This window comes from Gambusia affinis, linkage group LG17 (assembly GCF_019740435.1).
Source record: "Gambusia affinis linkage group LG17, SWU_Gaff_1.0, whole genome shotgun sequence".
In the NCBI taxonomy this organism is placed as follows: domain Eukaryota; kingdom Metazoa; phylum Chordata; class Actinopteri; order Cyprinodontiformes; family Poeciliidae; genus Gambusia; species Gambusia affinis.
The window spans coordinates 22,937,698-22,954,293 of NC_057884.1; the positions used below are offsets into that span (position 1 = coordinate 22,937,698).

At 39.6% G+C, this 16,596-nt stretch overlaps 2 protein-coding genes across 3 annotated transcripts; one reads left to right on the forward strand and one right to left on the reverse strand.

The window, feature by feature from the left end:
* Nucleotides 1-4,558: 4,558 nt before the first annotated feature.
* On the reverse strand, nt 4,559-8,442 carry ccnb1 (cyclin B1). The gene is made up of 9 exons (XM_044144368.1): nt 8,284-8,442; nt 7,930-8,061; nt 7,222-7,332; nt 6,960-7,148; nt 6,493-6,651; nt 6,177-6,413; nt 5,965-6,105; nt 5,115-5,225; nt 4,559-5,038 (listed from the first exon to the last, which is right to left on the reverse strand). Exons 1-9 carry the CDS (start codon nt 8,302-8,304, stop codon nt 4,934-4,936), a joined length of 1,206 nt encoding a protein of 401 aa, XP_044000303.1. The 5' UTR covers nt 8,305-8,442; the 3' UTR covers nt 4,559-4,933.
* A 1,384-nt stretch (nt 8,443-9,826) lies between these two features.
* LOC122847038 (AN1-type zinc finger protein 5-like) lies at nt 9,827-15,798 on the forward strand. Of its 2 annotated transcripts, none has more exons than XM_044144393.1 (6): nt 9,827-10,092; nt 12,534-12,725; nt 12,835-12,967; nt 13,725-13,828; nt 13,978-14,106; nt 14,684-15,798. In XM_044144393.1, the coding sequence occupies exons 2-6, from the start codon at nt 12,569-12,571 to the stop codon at nt 14,830-14,832; spliced, it is 672 nt and encodes a 223-aa protein (XP_044000328.1). In that variant the 5' UTR covers nt 9,827-10,092; nt 12,534-12,568; the 3' UTR covers nt 14,833-15,798. The 2 variants fall into 2 exon arrangements, with proteins under 2 accessions (XP_044000328.1, XP_044000327.1); XM_044144392.1 differs by having other exon boundaries at nt 9,848-10,092; nt 13,963-14,106.
* The last annotated feature ends 798 nt before the right edge of the window (nt 15,799-16,596 follow it).

Here is a 16,596-nt window from a genome sequence, read left to right on the forward strand (position 1 = left end):
GAGTTCTATTGCTGGGTGCTTTCTGTCAGTCCCAGTCTAGTTTCGGGGACGACAAAGTGACCCCAGAGGTTGGTTTCCATCGTGTCAGCAGCGCGTCCCGTCCCCTCCTCCCACCACTCTGTTGGGATTCGTCCGACGGCTGCCAGGCGTTGCTGACTCACCACACCGGTCACATTACAACACCCTGCAGATATCAAACGAGTTCGCTACAGATCAGCATGCTGAGTGTTTACATCACCTCAGATTACAGGGTGCCTCAGCTCCTGCCATGACAGGTAAACTCACCGTTTCGATCAGGAAGGTGGTTTTTTTTCTTTCCTGGATTTCAAGCAAAAACTCCAAAAACATTGATAAACACAAACAAAGCTGCAGTGTTTGAGAAACGTGCGTCAGAAGTGTTATCAGTGAAATAAAATAATGCATTTCAGAAAAAGAGACCCTAATCACGGGAAAACAAAGGTGCCAGACTCCATCTTGTTGTCATTATTGTTTAATCAAAATGCAAACACTGCCATGTTTCCCTCCAAGTAAAACCGTGATATAACCTCCGATAATCAGCTTTCCATGGCGACATCAGCTTAACAGTGACGTCGAGGTAAATTCAGCAGTAAACTATGGCAGCACAATCAGCTTAATAGCGGATAAAGTTCAACTTTATGGGTGGTAATAAGGTTAAACACAGCAGCCAGAAAATGAAATGTCAAGAGTTTGAGTCTTGAAAGAGACGTTTGAGAGAACTTTTAGAAAACAGTACGAAGTGTGGTGAATTGTCTCACGAGTTTCCACTTTAAATGGTTTTCCTTGGGGATGAAGAACCTTCAGGGAAGCTTTTTTTACTTTACTGGAGTTCCAGAGACGAAGCCAAGAGGTTAATTAGCTTCAGCTACTAAATTCCTTCTTCATGAGATGCTTCACCCTTCAGCTTCCGGCTCCATGAAAACTGGAAGCAGAAACGAGACGAACGATGATTTCATGGATGCGGAGACTCCAATGGAGGAGCCGACTGACAAACGGCTCCACCATGGGGTGGTTACCATGGTTACCACAGATATGGTGGACTCTGGTCCGTCCATCTGCCAAAGCAGTACATCCATCCATCCATCCATCATCTATTCAATCATTCATTCATTACATCGGTAGTAAAATATTCTCTTGATAATTACTGATTTATCTTTAGATATTTATTTTTTAAAAATCAGAGTAAAAAGAAAATCCTTGATTCTCAGAGAGCAAACCAGAGAGAGAAACTTTACTGCTCAGAAACCTTCGTTATCAGTTCATTTTCCCAGAAAAGAAGTCAAAGTTTCTACTTTATCATTACACATCAATCCATCCATCCATCCATCCATCCATCCATCCGTCCGTCCGTCCGTCCGTCCGTCCATCCTGACTCCAGTCTTCCTTTGTTCAGGCTGTGATATCCGTCTTTCTCTCTAGTAAAACAGTTCAGTCGAGTTTAAAATCTTTATTTAAAGTTGCCTCTGGTGTATTTGTGTGCTGCTGGTTCCCGTTGCCAGCTGCCAACCTGTTAGCGCCCCAGAACCGCGGCTCAGGCCCGCTGTTTGTTTGACTTTGTCATTATTGAATTGAAGTCTGCAGACTGGGTGAACGGGAGGTGAGAAAGGCCAGCCACTCATTTCAAGGGTGCACTTGTTAAACGTTGGGCCCTCATGGACAATGTTTAGACTAGGACACGCTTCCAAGTGTTGGACTTGAGGCAGGGAAGATTTGTTTGCGGGTTCGGGCCGCATTGCTGGAATATCAGGAGGTCTGAAGACAAGCGTGGCGTTCTTTCTGGACCTCAGTGCTGACTGGGCAGTTTTTCAGTGCTGAGCGTTTGGATGAACAGCAGAAACATTTGGACTCCAAGTTTGTTCCAAAGATAAATGAGAATCTTTCATCTGATGTTGATCATGTGTTTAACGTTCCTTTGGGTTTATAAAGTCTGGTTTATGTATCGTAGCTGTTATTTATGTTACAGTCCGACTTATAAATCTAAAAGGTGTTTAACTCTGTTTAGCTTTGGTTTGACTTTCGTTTATGAATTTGAAGATTGGAGTACACTCCGTCCATCCATGAACCATCTCAGCTGATTGTTTCTATGTAGATGATCGAATCCAAGGTGCTACTTGCTAACGCTAGCTCTTTCTTTATTGTTGTGGTGTACGTTCATCTGGCCTCACCTGGTGACGTGATTCCTGTGATGGGAGTGTGAATGATATTTGGTTGCACCGGTTCCAGCTGCACGGCTACTGTATTAAAAATGTTCCCTTCTAATAAATATCAGCGCATGGTTTCTGTCAGAAAGACCCAGCGCCGCTCCAGAAAAGTGTTTGCTTTGTAGCTTGGTGTTGTAAACTGATACCCCTGCCCAGTCATGACCTCAGCCTCCAACTATGAAGTATTCTGGGTTTAAAAGCCCAGCTTTTCCTGGATAACTGAGATTAATGATCATTTGTCCCTGTGGAGAAGGAAAACAGAAGGCTCTGAAAGGGATATGTGGCATGGCCGTCTCCATATTATATCAGATAACAGATGTTCAGGTTGGGGGTTTCAGACCAATATAGCGCCGTACATGACTCACTGATGTTTTCTGCAACGGCGGAAACTAAAATACTTGTTTTGCCGCTGAATTTCTGACACTTTAGATCACATCTTTGTCGCCTCTTTCAGCAGCAGATGACTCTTCAGCCTCTGCCTCTTCAGCAACAGATGTTCTCAAGCTGTTCGCCAAGGACTTCTGGCCTTACGAAGCCGACTCACGTCACCCGGATGGCAGGTGGCCTGAACAACAAACATCCACAGATCCCCCTGGAGGGTGGGACCAGCCCCCTCCCCAGGGTCTCAGCTGGCAGCCGGTCACTGATAATGACGACCCCCCCATCATGCTGTGTCCATTAGCTTTAACTACTTGAGGCCTAATGTTGGAGCTGCTGTAAATACTTAAAGAATATCAGTTTGAAGGTTTGAACTGTAAAAAATGGTACTCATGTAAGAGTAGCACGACTTTTACATATTTTTACTCAAGTAAAAGTAAAAAGTATTTGGTAAAAATGTGACTCAAGTACTTGGTAAATGATCAAAACATTAATCATTTAATATTTAAAAAATGACAGACCAAAATTTATAGTCACTGCTGAGTCAACTTAACCAATTTGAAAAAGCTGTTCCCCTCCTCGCCTGTGGGGGCGCTGCAGCAAGAACAACAACCAGGAAATGACACAAAAACCTCCAAAGAAGATACTCAGCACAACATCCTTCTTCACTAAATGTAAATAAAGATGGAGTAGCCCCAGATTTTTGCGGTTGTAGGATTTTTCCCGCTAGCGATAGCTGTAGCATTTGTTTTGGTTGTATTTACCCAGAGTGCCCTGCACTTTAGTCCACTTCCTGCTTTTGGACCAATCTCCGTTCACACAATCAAACCGCAATAGAGTTTAATTCATCTGAGACTGAAGATTTTAGACAAGAGACCGGTCCAAAAGCAGGAAGCGGACTACGACACAGGGCATGCTGGGTAAATGTAAAAGAAACACGCTATAGCTAACACTAGCGGGAGAAATGTATTGTGGTCTTTAGCCAAAGACGAGAAATCATACAACCGCTGTTTGTTTCCATTTTGTGATAAAGGAAGTTGCGCTCATGTCTTTAGAGGTTTTTATGTCTTTTCTTTGTGTAGCCCAGAAAATACTGTAAATGTAAACTAAAACACAATCTAGTCTTTAACACCCGCTAACGAGTCGCTGTCTTGTCTTTCCTATGCAGTTAATCACACTACACTCTAAAGGTTTAGGTAGAACAGATGCTTCAGTGGATTTATATCTAGGTTGCTTCTCAACAGGTGTTTTGCTTGGTTACCATAGAAACATGACTGAGTTACATCTGTCAGAGGAGGAAAGTGTTTCAAATTTCTTGAGTGGTAAAAAGTGGATCTCAGCTTCTTTAAAGCAGTATTTTGCTTACCTGCCTGAGCTTGCACATCTTTTCTCCTGCCAGGAGATAGTTTTGACCCAAAAGGTGTTTCAAACCCTGGGAGTTAAAATGCTTAAGTTTTATGCCATAAAACCCTCATTTGAATCTGTAGTTTGTTCTTCAGGCAGAGAAAAGCCATTTTCAGACAGCCAGAGTCGCAGCCCTACAGTTTCACTCTAAATGCTAAAGAATTTAAGATGTGCTTCTAAGATCTGCATTAGTTTTAAGTGAGCTGGAAACAAACTCCAGCTCACACTTTTACTCAAGATAAACTGGTAAGAATGTCACTCAAGTACTTAGTAAATCATTTAATGACAAACAGACCAAAGTTTAAAGTCATGAGGACTTTAAACTGTCAAGTTTAATTACATGATCGATCTCTTGTGTTTTTTGGAACCATTTCAGCACAAGTTCAGGATGCCAAAACTTAGATGAATGTAATAATTACAAGTCCCACCCACAAACCAAGCAACTAGTTTTAATGCATCCATTTAAGATTTTACTTTTCCACCCGATACAAACAAACCAGTAACTAAAACCTGGTCTTCCAGCGCCCTCTAGTGGCAATTTAAACTCAAACACCAAGTTCTGGTCAAAACCATTTAATAGAAGTTTAAAAATACAAGGCATGTCATTTAAAAAGCATTGCTGTACACATCACAAAAAACAAAAATCCCTCGTGATAACAAACTCCACTGAACATTTACGCAACCGGCCATCTTGAAGTGGTGCAGTGATCCTCGTCGTCTGCAGCAGCTGGTTTAAAACTTTAGTTAGCTCAAACTGTGCAATCATGATGTAGATATAGTGTACGTCAACTAATGCAGAAGGACTTGGATTACGCAACTTCAGAATAGTAGAACAGAGCAAGATTGTTTGGACGCCAACTGTCCAGCTACATTAAAAGTCTTTTAAAAGATTACACTGTACAAGTCAGCACATTGTGCCGATGGGAGTCCGGTCACTGAGCAGCCTGCTTTGCCAAATCCTTAACCACTGAAGACTTGAGCTGGGGGATGTTGGCGATCCTCATCTGTTTCGAGGTGGAGTATTTACCTTTGACGGCCTGCGAGACGGTAGACATTGGGCCGTTAAGGTGGTTTTAAAGGTCGTCATGATTGGTTGAGAGAAAGCAGACTTACCACGTGTTTCGTCAGACCGTCGTTCACCTTCACAACATTTTTAGCAATGTGCGCCATAACAGGAAGCAAACTCTCTGCTGTGTAGTTCATGTAGTGCTGCAGAGTGACATCCTGAAGGGTGAAGAGAGCAGAGCGATTCATTTTTGGAAAATCCAGATTTTTCAACTAATGCAGTCTTTGGGTTTCCATAGTAATAGAACCAAGGCCAAGGCAGCCATCTTGTTTTACAGCCTCCATTTGGACTTTGAATTCAAGTCAATTCTGACAGGAAGGACCAGGCTATAGCTTTTCACTTTTTAATCACAAGTAAAAACCAAAATGTTAAAGTATAATTTTTACAAGATGCTTAACATGTCGAGTTATTTAAGTTTTACAGCTAATATTCTGTGTTATGCTAAAGTGTTTAAAGATTAAATACTTCAGCAAAATTTCAAATCTTGGCACATGTTGCCAGGCGTTTGCTTTTGATTGAAAAACAAAAACAAATTCAAGATGGCTGCCAAGGAAAATTACAACAACCAATATTTATCATATTAAAACCTTTTCAACTTACACCCAAGACCAATACAAGTCACATTTTCGACTTCATGGAAAATTGATGCATTAAAATGACCATTAAGACAAATACTGCGTCAAATCATAGTTTTCACTTACGCCAACTATTGAAGTCTTTTTTGGGGCCCATTTTTTTCCCTCAAAATGGCAGCCATGTGTAATCAAAGCATCTTTTATGAAGCTTATTCAAGTCATAAAAACTGGTAATATTTTATGCCAATTAGTTGGCAGCCATCTTGAAAAGGCAAGTGGTTCTTGCATCACCCAGGCCTGACTTAGAGGAGTTGATACCGACCCAGTCTCCTGCATCCAGGATCTTCAGTGTGAGCGCCAGAGCAGCGCTGGCCACCATAGACGGCGGGAAGTGGATCATCTCGTAGTCGACCATGGTGAGCTCCAGCAGGTATTTGGCCAACGTGTGCTGCTCTGCGGTTACCTGAGGCGCAAACCAGAGCTGCTCAACTGTACACCGTCTGCATCAACGGGGTTTTAGAACCGCCAACCCACCTCGTAGACCTTTGAAGCCCGCCTGAGGAACTGCAGGGGCAAAGGTCGGCCAAGCTGGAACTTCAGCACCCGCAGGATGGTCATCTCCATGTCGCGGATCTGGGCGGTGGTGTAGGCCCGGTCGGTGACGTAGGCGAAGTCGGAGATCTCTGGCGGGTACATCTCCTCGTACTTTGAGGCGAGGAACATGGCGGTCACACCGACCAGCTGCAGTTGCTTCTTGGGGACTGGGTGGTCCTGTTGGTGGGTCAACCAAACACAATTAGCAATAAAATAAAAAAATAAACCAACTGATAGGATGTGCATTTGCAGTTACCTGAAGAAAACGGTCAATGATCCCGACGGTCATGTACATCGTCTCCTGCAGGAGCCGGAACTTGAGGTTGACCTGAACCAGCCAGTCGATCAGGATGGCCCTCATGTTACTGGTGACCTCCTGACCCTGCAAGTAGTTGGGTTTGACGTTCTGCTCGACCTGAAACCAGAAATTGTGACCCATTATTCACCATTCACATGGAAGCCATTTTACTTCCAGAAGAGTCGGTCATTTAGCATGCAGATACACCGATTCAGCCGTTTGGGAGTCCAGAAATGAACAAGATAACAAAAGTAGCCCAACTGGGTGGAAACCAATCTGGCAACACTTTCGTTTGGCGTTACAGCACCACCAACTGGCCCAGCATACACCACTTTCTGCAGCACTGCACTCCTGAGTACATTTTTGCAAATAGTCATCTGCTCATCCCCCCAGTTCAGAGGTCAAGTCCTTGTTTAGTTGCTCACCTCAAGCTGCCGGAGGTACTTGTAGATGTCCTTTACATACTCGCTGCAGAGCATGGGGTTGTCGTAGTCGTCCGCGTCGACATCCCTGATGGCGGTCTCCAGGATAACGTCTGAGAAGGCCTGACAGAGGTCAGCGGGCTCGCAGCCGGAAGTCTCCATTGGAGTGGGAGACGCTGGTTCAGGCTGAACCTGAAAAACCCCCATAGTCGTTTATAAACGAGTAAGTTGGGGTTTCACAACAACCAACATGTGATCAACTCACCTGGACTTCAGGGACAGGCTCGATGGCAATGACGGCATTTTGCTTTGGCTGTTTGGTCTTTTCAGCTTTTTCTGTGACTTTTGTCTTCTTTACCACATCAGTCTTGATGTTCTGAACAACAAAATGAAAGTTGGTCTACAGTAGATAACCGAGGCAAGAAACACTGAAACTCAAAAAACTGTCCTGCTATGCTAAATGTAATTTTTAAAGTACAAAGTGAAAAATTTCCATTTGTTTCACTCCTACAGACTTGTTCAGGTTTAAATTGAGCAAAACAAATTCCATTCTAAAGCCAAAATTGTTTACGTTTAAAAAAAAAAAAATTTAGCATGTGGCTCCAATTTCACAAGCCCATCCCGGCCATTTTATGATAAGGTGGCTTGCCATATAGGAATCGAGGACTCGCATAAAATTTATGTCCAAAAAAAAAAAAAAAAACATTACTAAGAGTTTGTATTCAAGAAGAATATATTATATATGAACGTCATGGACTAGATTGTTGCTTTTAACATTTTAGTGCTACTTAATGCAACATATTTGCTGAATAGTTAAGGAAAACCCATTTATAGTACAATCAGAGATTAGTAGCGCCCCCTAGCTGAATGCTAGCAAACACGCTGCACTGAAAATACAGAGTTCTAGTCATTTTAAAGTGTGTTATGACAACCATATGATTGAAAATAAAGAGGATTTATAAAGGAGTTTCACCTTTTTCGGGTTCTCTTTGTTAGCTGCGATGTTTCCGATCTCACCCAGCGCAGCCCGAGGTTTCAGCCCGGGCCCAGCCACCGCGCAGGCCTTCACCCCTCCGAGCTCGGTCCTGGAGGAAGCAAGGCGATTCTGCAGAAAAGAGAACATTACTATAAGAAATGCAGAAAGCCTCGTAATGTTGCTTTAAAGCACGATCAATAGCTTTAATATAGAGTTATGATTGCTTAAAGCATGAAGGGAAACCATATGTAGCAATAAAATTTATAAAATTTCACATTTAAATATCAGCCAGAAATAACTAAATATGTTCCAAACTACTGTAAAAAATAATGAAGGTACATAAATACTCACTCTGGTCACTCGCAGAGCCATTCTGAAATGTGCGTGGCTTTAGCAAACAAGCGAAGAGTCGTAATGAAAGGAGAATCTGGTTTGGTTACAAGTCCTGTAGTGTTGGTTTAAATCCTCGCTCCCTGAAAGCTGATTGGCTGGGCGCTGGCTCTTCCGCGACTCTGGTTGGTCGAGCGCAGCTGCTTTAAATGCGTTCCCTGGACAACCGGTGGTGACGTGACATCAAGGCGTATTTCCTTTTCCTGTTACAGAGCGGCCCAAAATGGTAATTTATTATCAGAATATTATACGAGAAGCCTTGTACCCTTTTTCTTTCTCTTCTTTTTGTAAAAAAAAAATGCTTATTTATTGTTTTAATGTACTTTACTACGACGGATTGTCATTGGCTATAAGCAGAAAAAAAGTAGCATATATATGTGTGTGTGTGTATCTATCTATCTATCTATCTATCTATCTATCTATCTATCTATCTATCTATCTATCTATCTATCTATCTATCTATCTATCTATCTATCTATCTATCTATATATATATATATATCTATCTATATATATATATATATATATATATATATATATATATATATATATATATATATATATATATATATATATATAAATCTGTTATTCCTTCACAATTTTTTGGCTTTGCAACAATAGCAACTTGCAGCATATCCTTCACAACATGTTTTCCAGGATCAACAAACAACAACACTGTTTCGGCTGGCGAACATTCCCTCCTTTAATACGTAGCAACATGAAACTGCAACCCAGAAAAGCAGCTTTGCTGTTTCGCAAGGTGTTGAAATCTTTGGTGGCCGCCATCCAATCGCAGGATCACAATTTCCGTGACGCCTACTACCGGAAGTCGAAAAGATGCACAGGCAGTGGTGATGTGTCGGTTGTGGACGATCCGGTTGGAAATGCTAATTAATTTATATGAACTATTTCTTCCATCAGAATGAAAATTAAAGTGAAATGAAAAATTAAAACAGACTAAACAATTGTGTGTCCAACATAGTTTATGTATAGTCCAAGTCAAAGAGACCAAATGTGAGCCTAGGGCCCATTTTATTCATTCATTCATTTATTCATTCATTCAAACTCTAAAAGAAAACGTTGCAAAAATAAAGAAAGAAAAAGAAGAAGAAGCCAGGCATCCGCAATTAAAATATGTAGGTTGAAAAATTAAACACTGTTTTTGTATTGGACCCAAATTTTCAATTCAATTATTCTTATTTTCTTTCCCCTATATTTTATATGTTTATATTTATGGGAAGATTTTGCATCAGTGATAGAGTTATTTCATTCTAGCCAATGTCTCTGATTTGAAATACCGATTTAGTCATTTATCACTAATATATATATATATATATATATATATATATATATATATATATATATATATATATATATATATATATATATATATATATATATATATATATATATATATATATATATATATAACTTATTGTTGTGAGGAGGCCGAAAAAAGGAGTCGTATCTTTAATATTATCTCAGCCAAATGACTCGGATACCGAAACAGATCCGTAATTCCCATCATCAGAAAGCCAACACGTAAAACAAAACAGATGCCAACACAGCGCTACAGACCGAGGGGCCGTCGATAACAAAATTAGCCACCATCCCCAAGGCGAGGAACCTCCGAAACGACGGAAAGAAAGGAAAAAGACTCACCTAGACGGCCCTAGTTAGTTGGACAGCTAGTTAGCTTCAGGATAAGTCAGGTTTTTTGGTCGTGATCGCTAAACCGGCTAAAAAAAGCAGCGTTCCTCAGTCACTAAAGGTAAGTTAAAACCGTCCTGTTAAATATGTTCCTATTTCTTTAAACGTTAAACACATAAAGAATAGTTTTACAAATACACTCAACTTGCGCGAAAATGTCCGAAAACAAAATTTAAGCTTATGTAGAAAGTTGTTAAAGTACAAATCAGTTTAGAGAACGGTTTGCTAGCACGTGTCGTCGGAAACTTTACCTGTCCTAATTATGAGTTTTTTCCTACAAATAATCCATATTTCGGTCAATTAACTTATTAGCTGCAATAACCTGTACTAAGTGTAATATAAAAGTGATTACTTTAGTATTTTACATGTTTTAACTTGGCTAACGTTAATCTGCTAGCAGCAGAGAATGATCATTAGCCATCACTGTGGCTAACAAAGCTAGCACCGTTTATTTATTTGAATAAATTATATATACAGCAGTATAATTTTAAATTATTGCTTTTAATTTAACATAAATGTTCCTTACGTAAGTTTAATATTAAAGCTGTTGTCCTAATAAGTTTTATCAGGGGGATTCTTCAAAGCAAAGCTGTTAGCATCGGTCATTAGCCTGCTAGCATGACTCAGTGGATTTGTAGATTTAAAACGGCTGTGGCCCAGAAACCGATCAAGAAACAAATGAAAACAACAAATTGTGTCACTTATTTAATTACGTTTTAATCAAAATGTTTTGGGATTGTGATTTAAAATTTTTCTTAGCGATGTAATCAGGTATTCTCCACGCTAAAGCTAGAAAAGACGAGCTAGTGGGTCATGGAGTTCCTCATTAGAGGCTTTTGTCTATGTGATCTCCAGGTGTCTGGGTTAAATACTCCATATAATTTATCTTTTTTATTTGATTTGAGCCGCTGGTATGAGTTTGAGCTTTTTTGTATCAAAATCATAGATTGATCTGGTCTAACTAGAAACAGCTCAAAAAGAGACAACTTCATGTTGGTGATAGTATTTTTATTTTAATTTTAATTCAAATGAAAAAAATCCTTTTTAATCCTAGATTGAAATAAAATCTTTTAATTTTCACAATTTTATTTAAAGAATTGCTGTAGAAACTGATTTCTGTGGGTAGGAATGATATCCTGTTGCTGTCTGTGTTACAGTGAATCTGAGTGAAGCAGCACATTTCAAAGATTTTAATATATTTGGGGGGAAAAGTAACAGCACAAATCTACAAATGATACCAGAATTATAGATTCAAAGTTAAAACCAATTTTGGCTTTTTAAAGCCAAATTTCTGGGGTAAATTTAATTGAATTTAAAGGAATTTAATATCTCTTTGTGATTAAGAAACTATTTTTAAATTTAAATGTGTAAGGCCATTTAAAATTTGTTTTATTTCTAAGTTTTCCTTTGTTGTTATGGTTAAGAGTGATCTCCATATTTTCACATAAAAAGTGTAAATATGGACTGAATGAGAATAATTTATCAAAAGGGCTAAATTTATCTAGCAAAGCATGAAAATGCATTTTTTATTGTAATAAACATAATAAACTGTTGGAGAATTTATATCATACAAAATAAATGTAGAAATATCATATTTACATATTTCTTCACAGTGTTTTCCAGTTTAGTGATAATTTGGTTTTAAATGCATTTATTGTTTGTTCTGTATTGGATTTTCACATTATTATTATTTTCTTTCGTTATACTATGACAAATTGTAAAACTATTAGACAGTGATGTCATTTATTCACTCTTTAAGTCACTTTCCAAATAATTTGTGAGTAAATAATTACTCAAAAATTAAGAGATAAATAGGTACATTTTGGTTGTCGTAAATAAAGGGAAAAGTTTTTCAACTCTTGTTAGCCAGCAACTTTAGCTTGAAAATATTAGATTGAATGAAAATGAGTAATGAAACAAACAATGTAAGCGGATTTCCTGTCTTTGAAAACGTTTTTCTGTTCCGTGTTTCTGGAAGTTTGTGTCCCTGGTGTCACACAGGACACAATGTACAGTCAGTTCAAATACTAGGAACCTAATTTTGGGTACAACCAAATATGACGGTGCTGCTAAGCTAACATGTTACTGTTTATAGGACGAGCCATGATATTGTACCTCAGGACAGACGGACTGAAAAAGAACATTGAGCAGCAGGGAGGCTGGAAAAACATGATCACTTTTTATTATTCTCACATAAATTCATTCTTGAAATTTTATGGCTTAATTCTCAAAATTTTATCACTTTATTCTTTTATTATTTTCAAATTGTTCCTCTGCGCTTTTATTCTCAGAATATTATGATTTTAGTCTTGCATTATTTTGACTTTATTTGTGTAATTTAATGTATTTTTTTTTATCCAGGCCCTAATCCTCCATCATTGTTATTTACATTTAAATATATGTTTGTTTCTCGGCTGACCGTTCCGTAATTTCCCTGCGCGGTGACCCATCTGTCCTCATTATTTTCCCCTATCTTTGACGTGAATCTGTTTGCGTCTCCAGGATCTGTCGGTCGGTCGGTGGCGGACATTTTTGCCATGGCCCAGGAGACCAATCAGAGCCCCGTTCCCATGCTGTGCGCCACTGGCTGTGGTTTCTATGGCAACCCCAGGACCAACGGCATGTGCTCCGTTTGCCACAAGGAGCACCTGTCGAGACAGAACAACGGCGGCGTCAGCTCTCTGAGCCCGATCGGTGAGAACCTCAGAATCTGTCTGCTCACTCTGACCTGCTTCGATTGATCCTCCATCTTGTTCCTCCATCTTGATCCTCCATCTTGTCCTCCATCTTGTTCCTCCATCAGGCAGCAGCTCTACATCCGAGGAATCCGCCATTCAGAGTTTAGAGGACACTTTGAACAACGCTGCAGCTGCCGCTGCTGCAGAGGAGGCGGCTGAGGCGGCGGCGGCTGCCTCTGACAACACAGATCCTCTCAGGTGAGAACTTCCTGTTGAAGCTCTTTCACAATAAACTATATCCAAACAACTTGAATTTGACCCCCCCGCCCCAAAAAAAAAAAAGACATTCAAGAAATCAATTTTTAATCAGTATTTTGATTATGTCGTCTCAAGAACTTATTTACTCTTTCAACCAGTTTTTCCTTCCACTCAATTTCCACATTAAATTATAATATATAATTTTAATTTTAAACGTTGTTTTTATTAACTGAGTGGAAAATGATCATATTTAACAGAAATAAAGGTTTTCAAACATCTAGCCGTGTAACTGAGCTCCATAATGTATTTCACATTGTGGTAAATTTCCTAAAATAAATGGGCTTTTTAATAATAATCTCATGTATTGAGTAAATCTGTATCAAAACAGAAACTAAAAACTTTAGAAATCTGTTTGTTGTTTTTTTTTTAAATAAAGTTTAAAATAAAAAAAATTAGAATAAAAAATTTTGTTTCTTCCTGATCTGAACAAGTGAAGGAAAAATACATATATATATATATATATATATATATATATATATAATATTATAAATAGATTTTTTTACATTCTAGTTCACTTTCTGAATTAAATGTAGGATTAAAATGAACAGAGAGACTCTGAGGAGAAACTGAGATAATCTTTTCTGATTCATGATTTGTTGCTCTTCCTCCTCCTCCTCTTCATCCTCCTCCTCCTCCTCCTCTTCATCCTCCTCCTCCTCCTCCTCCTCCTCCTCTTCATCCTCCTCCTCCTCCTCAGTGGGAGTTCAGCTGCCGCCTCGCTGACGCAGCAGATGACTGAAATGAGGCTTTCATGTCAGGAGAAACCAGCATCAGGGAACAAACTAGACGACACAGAAGCAGGTTGGTACCAGAAACAGACCAGCTGATTAACGTTCACACTTTTTGATTTTAGTAAAATCATAACCTTTTATTATTTTTTTAATGATACGGAGCACTGTGAATGTGCTGTAGAGATAAAGTTGGATTAAAAGCAGATTTTGTGCCTCCAGTTGTGAATCAGCCCCCCAGTTCAGTTCCTCTCCCCTCCACTGCTGGCAGTGAAGAAGTCGGACCCTCCGAACCCACCAAGCCCAAAAAGAACCGCTGCTTTATGTGTCGCAAAAAAATCGGCCTGACTGGTGAGAAAACACGATTGTTTTCCTTCACGTTTTTCAGTGCTTGCTGCAAACTTCACCTGATTTCAGCAACTCATTAACTTTCAGCTTTTTCTGGAGACTCCAGCTTTATCTACTTATAATTTACATTTTTATGTCTTTTGAAGTATTTTAGCTTTTAAGCAAGTTTCTTCAAATGACTCAACATTTTGATTTCTTGTGTTTTTTTTCTAAAATCATATTTTGAGTTTTTTCAAATTTTACTTATTTTTCCACAAGCAAAAAAACAAACGCTGCTGTTAGTGCAAATTTCACTCTACAGAAATATTTTATGCATCCAAAAGTAGCAGTGGGAAATATAAAATATAAAACACTGAGTGGTTTCACCTTCCTCCATAGGAAATATTTTCTCTCTCTGACTCGTTCATTCAGAAGTTTAAGATTCTCACGGCTGTTTTCCAAGGATCAGTTTTTTTTCTAGTCGTAAATAACCGTCTAAATCCTTCCAGAAATATTTTTTATAGTTTTTCTTCCCGATGTTTGTCTGAAATCCTGTTCCCGTCCTCATATTGTCGTAATAAATCCCCTCCGTCTCTTCCAGGTTTCGGCTGCCGCTGTGGGAATCTGTTCTGCGGGATCCACCGCTACTCCGACAAACACGACTGTCCGTACGACTACAAAGCCGACGCCGCTGCCAAGATCCGTAAGGAGAACCCCATGGTGGTGGCCGAGAAGATCCAGAGAATATGAACACGCCTCGCTGTTGGACTTTTAACAGATTTCAGAACACGGACCTGAACTCAACTTCTCTTCCTTCTTTCTCCCTCCGGTTCCGACCCGGTTCACAGTTTCTGCTAACATAATTTTTCTTCTTCTTCTTCTTCTCGTGATTTCTCTGCGGCGTTTGGAGCTTTAATGCTAGCTGAGGAGGCGGGTTAAGGTGTGGCTTCCCTTTAAAAACGTCCTGCTGATTGCTTCCCGCTCCGGTGTGTTTTTTATGAAATCTGCCCGGTAACAGCGCCAACTCGGACTAACGGGCTGAAATCTGCCCGGTAACAGCGCCAACTCGGACTAACGGGCTGAAATCTGCCCGGTAACGGCGCCAACTCGGACTAACGGGCTGAAATCTGCCCGGTAACAGCGCCAACTCGGACTAACGGGCTGAAATCTGCCCGGTAACAGCGCCAACTTGGACTAACTGGCAGTCTACGCTTGCTCTCTGCTGGCTTGAGTAGCAAAAAAGATTCGTTCAACCCTCTGGATTTCTGCCAAGACACAAACCCACAACTCGAATTCCTTTTGGGAGACATTTTTGCCAACTTTTGTGCTTCACTTCCTGTCGCGTTGGGCTCTAATGGAGTCCTCAAACCGTCCAAGACTGATTGTTGCCGTTACCTTAGCTTCCTGGACACTAGCGCGTGTGCAGTTTGTTCGACTCGTTTTGGAAGGGGTTCACCTTTCACCTGTTGTGTTCTTTTTTCTTTAAGGAGTGACATCAAGAAGTGATGAATTAACTGATTGGTGGTTGAAAGTTTTATGGTTTCTATTCATTTTGTTTTGTCTTTCTTTTGGGTCTTGCTGCTTTTTTAACCCCTCTTAGTTCTAAAAGTTTGTACATCGTATTTATATTCTGCTGTGTGTGTGTGTGTGGGTGTGTGTGTTTAATCTTTCATTATTGTATTATGTAAATAAATTATGTTCTCAAATACACAAAAACAATGTTTGGTCATTTTTAGTGTGATGTAGAATAACATCAGTGAATTTATTTCAAGCTGTTTTCACACTTTTAATTATCAAAAGTTTTTCCTACCACTCAATTTTCTGGTATAGAAACAAAAACTACAAATCTCATTTCAGAAGCTGTAATTGTTTTTCTATTCATATCAGTGGATGTTTCCCTTTTGCAGTTATTAAAGTCATATTAAAGGTCAACATTGATCCTGTAAATCTTTTTATGACCAGGCAGATTATCAGAAATGTGATTTTTACGCCACCTAGTGGCCAATCAAACCTTTTCTCAAGGTGAATTTCAGGAGAAAAAGAAACTTTTGCATTTGTTTCCTTTACAATCCCAGCTGAATATTTCTTCCTCATTAAACCTAATATAATTTATTTAGAGGAAAATAAACAAAGCTTTCCTTTTAGGAAATATTTATTTGGCTGACTGTTTTTCTTCACCTGAGGTGTCAAAGGTCAGCTGGCTGTGAGAACAGTCCTGGGTAATGATGTGTAATGGAGTCATTATCCATGTGAAACATGAACTCTGCTGTGTTTTTAACGAGGCGTTCTGCAGCTCAGCTCTCTCACCTTCCCCCTCAGGATCGGCTGATTTCTCATCCAAACTGCACCAAGAGAAGAGGGAACTATGGGAAGCCATGTGTGCCACAAATTGACACTTTTACCAGGCATCCGTTTAGAAAGTCACAAAAACAACCTGGCGGTTTATGACTTAAAATCCTATGAAGTGCAAAAATCCTGTGAAAACATTACACAATCAGTATAAATTGTGTAATT

Excerpts from the sequence above, each read along its gene's own strand:
- ccnb1 (XM_044144368.1), bottom strand. The coding sequence starts at position 8,304 with ATGGCTCTGCGAGTGACCAGA. Across the intron at positions 8,062-8,283 it reads TGGCTCTGCGAGTGACCAGA|AATCGCCTTGCTTCCTCCAG; the intron begins GTGAGTATTTAT and ends TCTTTTCTGCAG. Across the intron at positions 5,226-5,964 it reads TCCTGGATGCAGGAGACTGG|GATGTCACTCTGCAGCACTA; the intron begins GTCGGTATCAAC and ends TTCACCCTTCAG.
- LOC122847038 (XM_044144392.1), top strand. The coding sequence starts at position 12,569 with ATGGCCCAGGAGACCAATCAGAGCCCCGTTCCCATGCTGTGCGCCACT. Across the intron at positions 12,726-12,834 it reads CAGCTCTCTGAGCCCGATCG|GCAGCAGCTCTACATCCGAG; the intron begins GTGAGAACCTCA and ends TTCCTCCATCAG. Across the intron at positions 14,107-14,683 it reads CAAAAAAATCGGCCTGACTG|GTTTCGGCTGCCGCTGTGGG; the intron begins GTGAGAAAACAC and ends CGTCTCTTCCAG.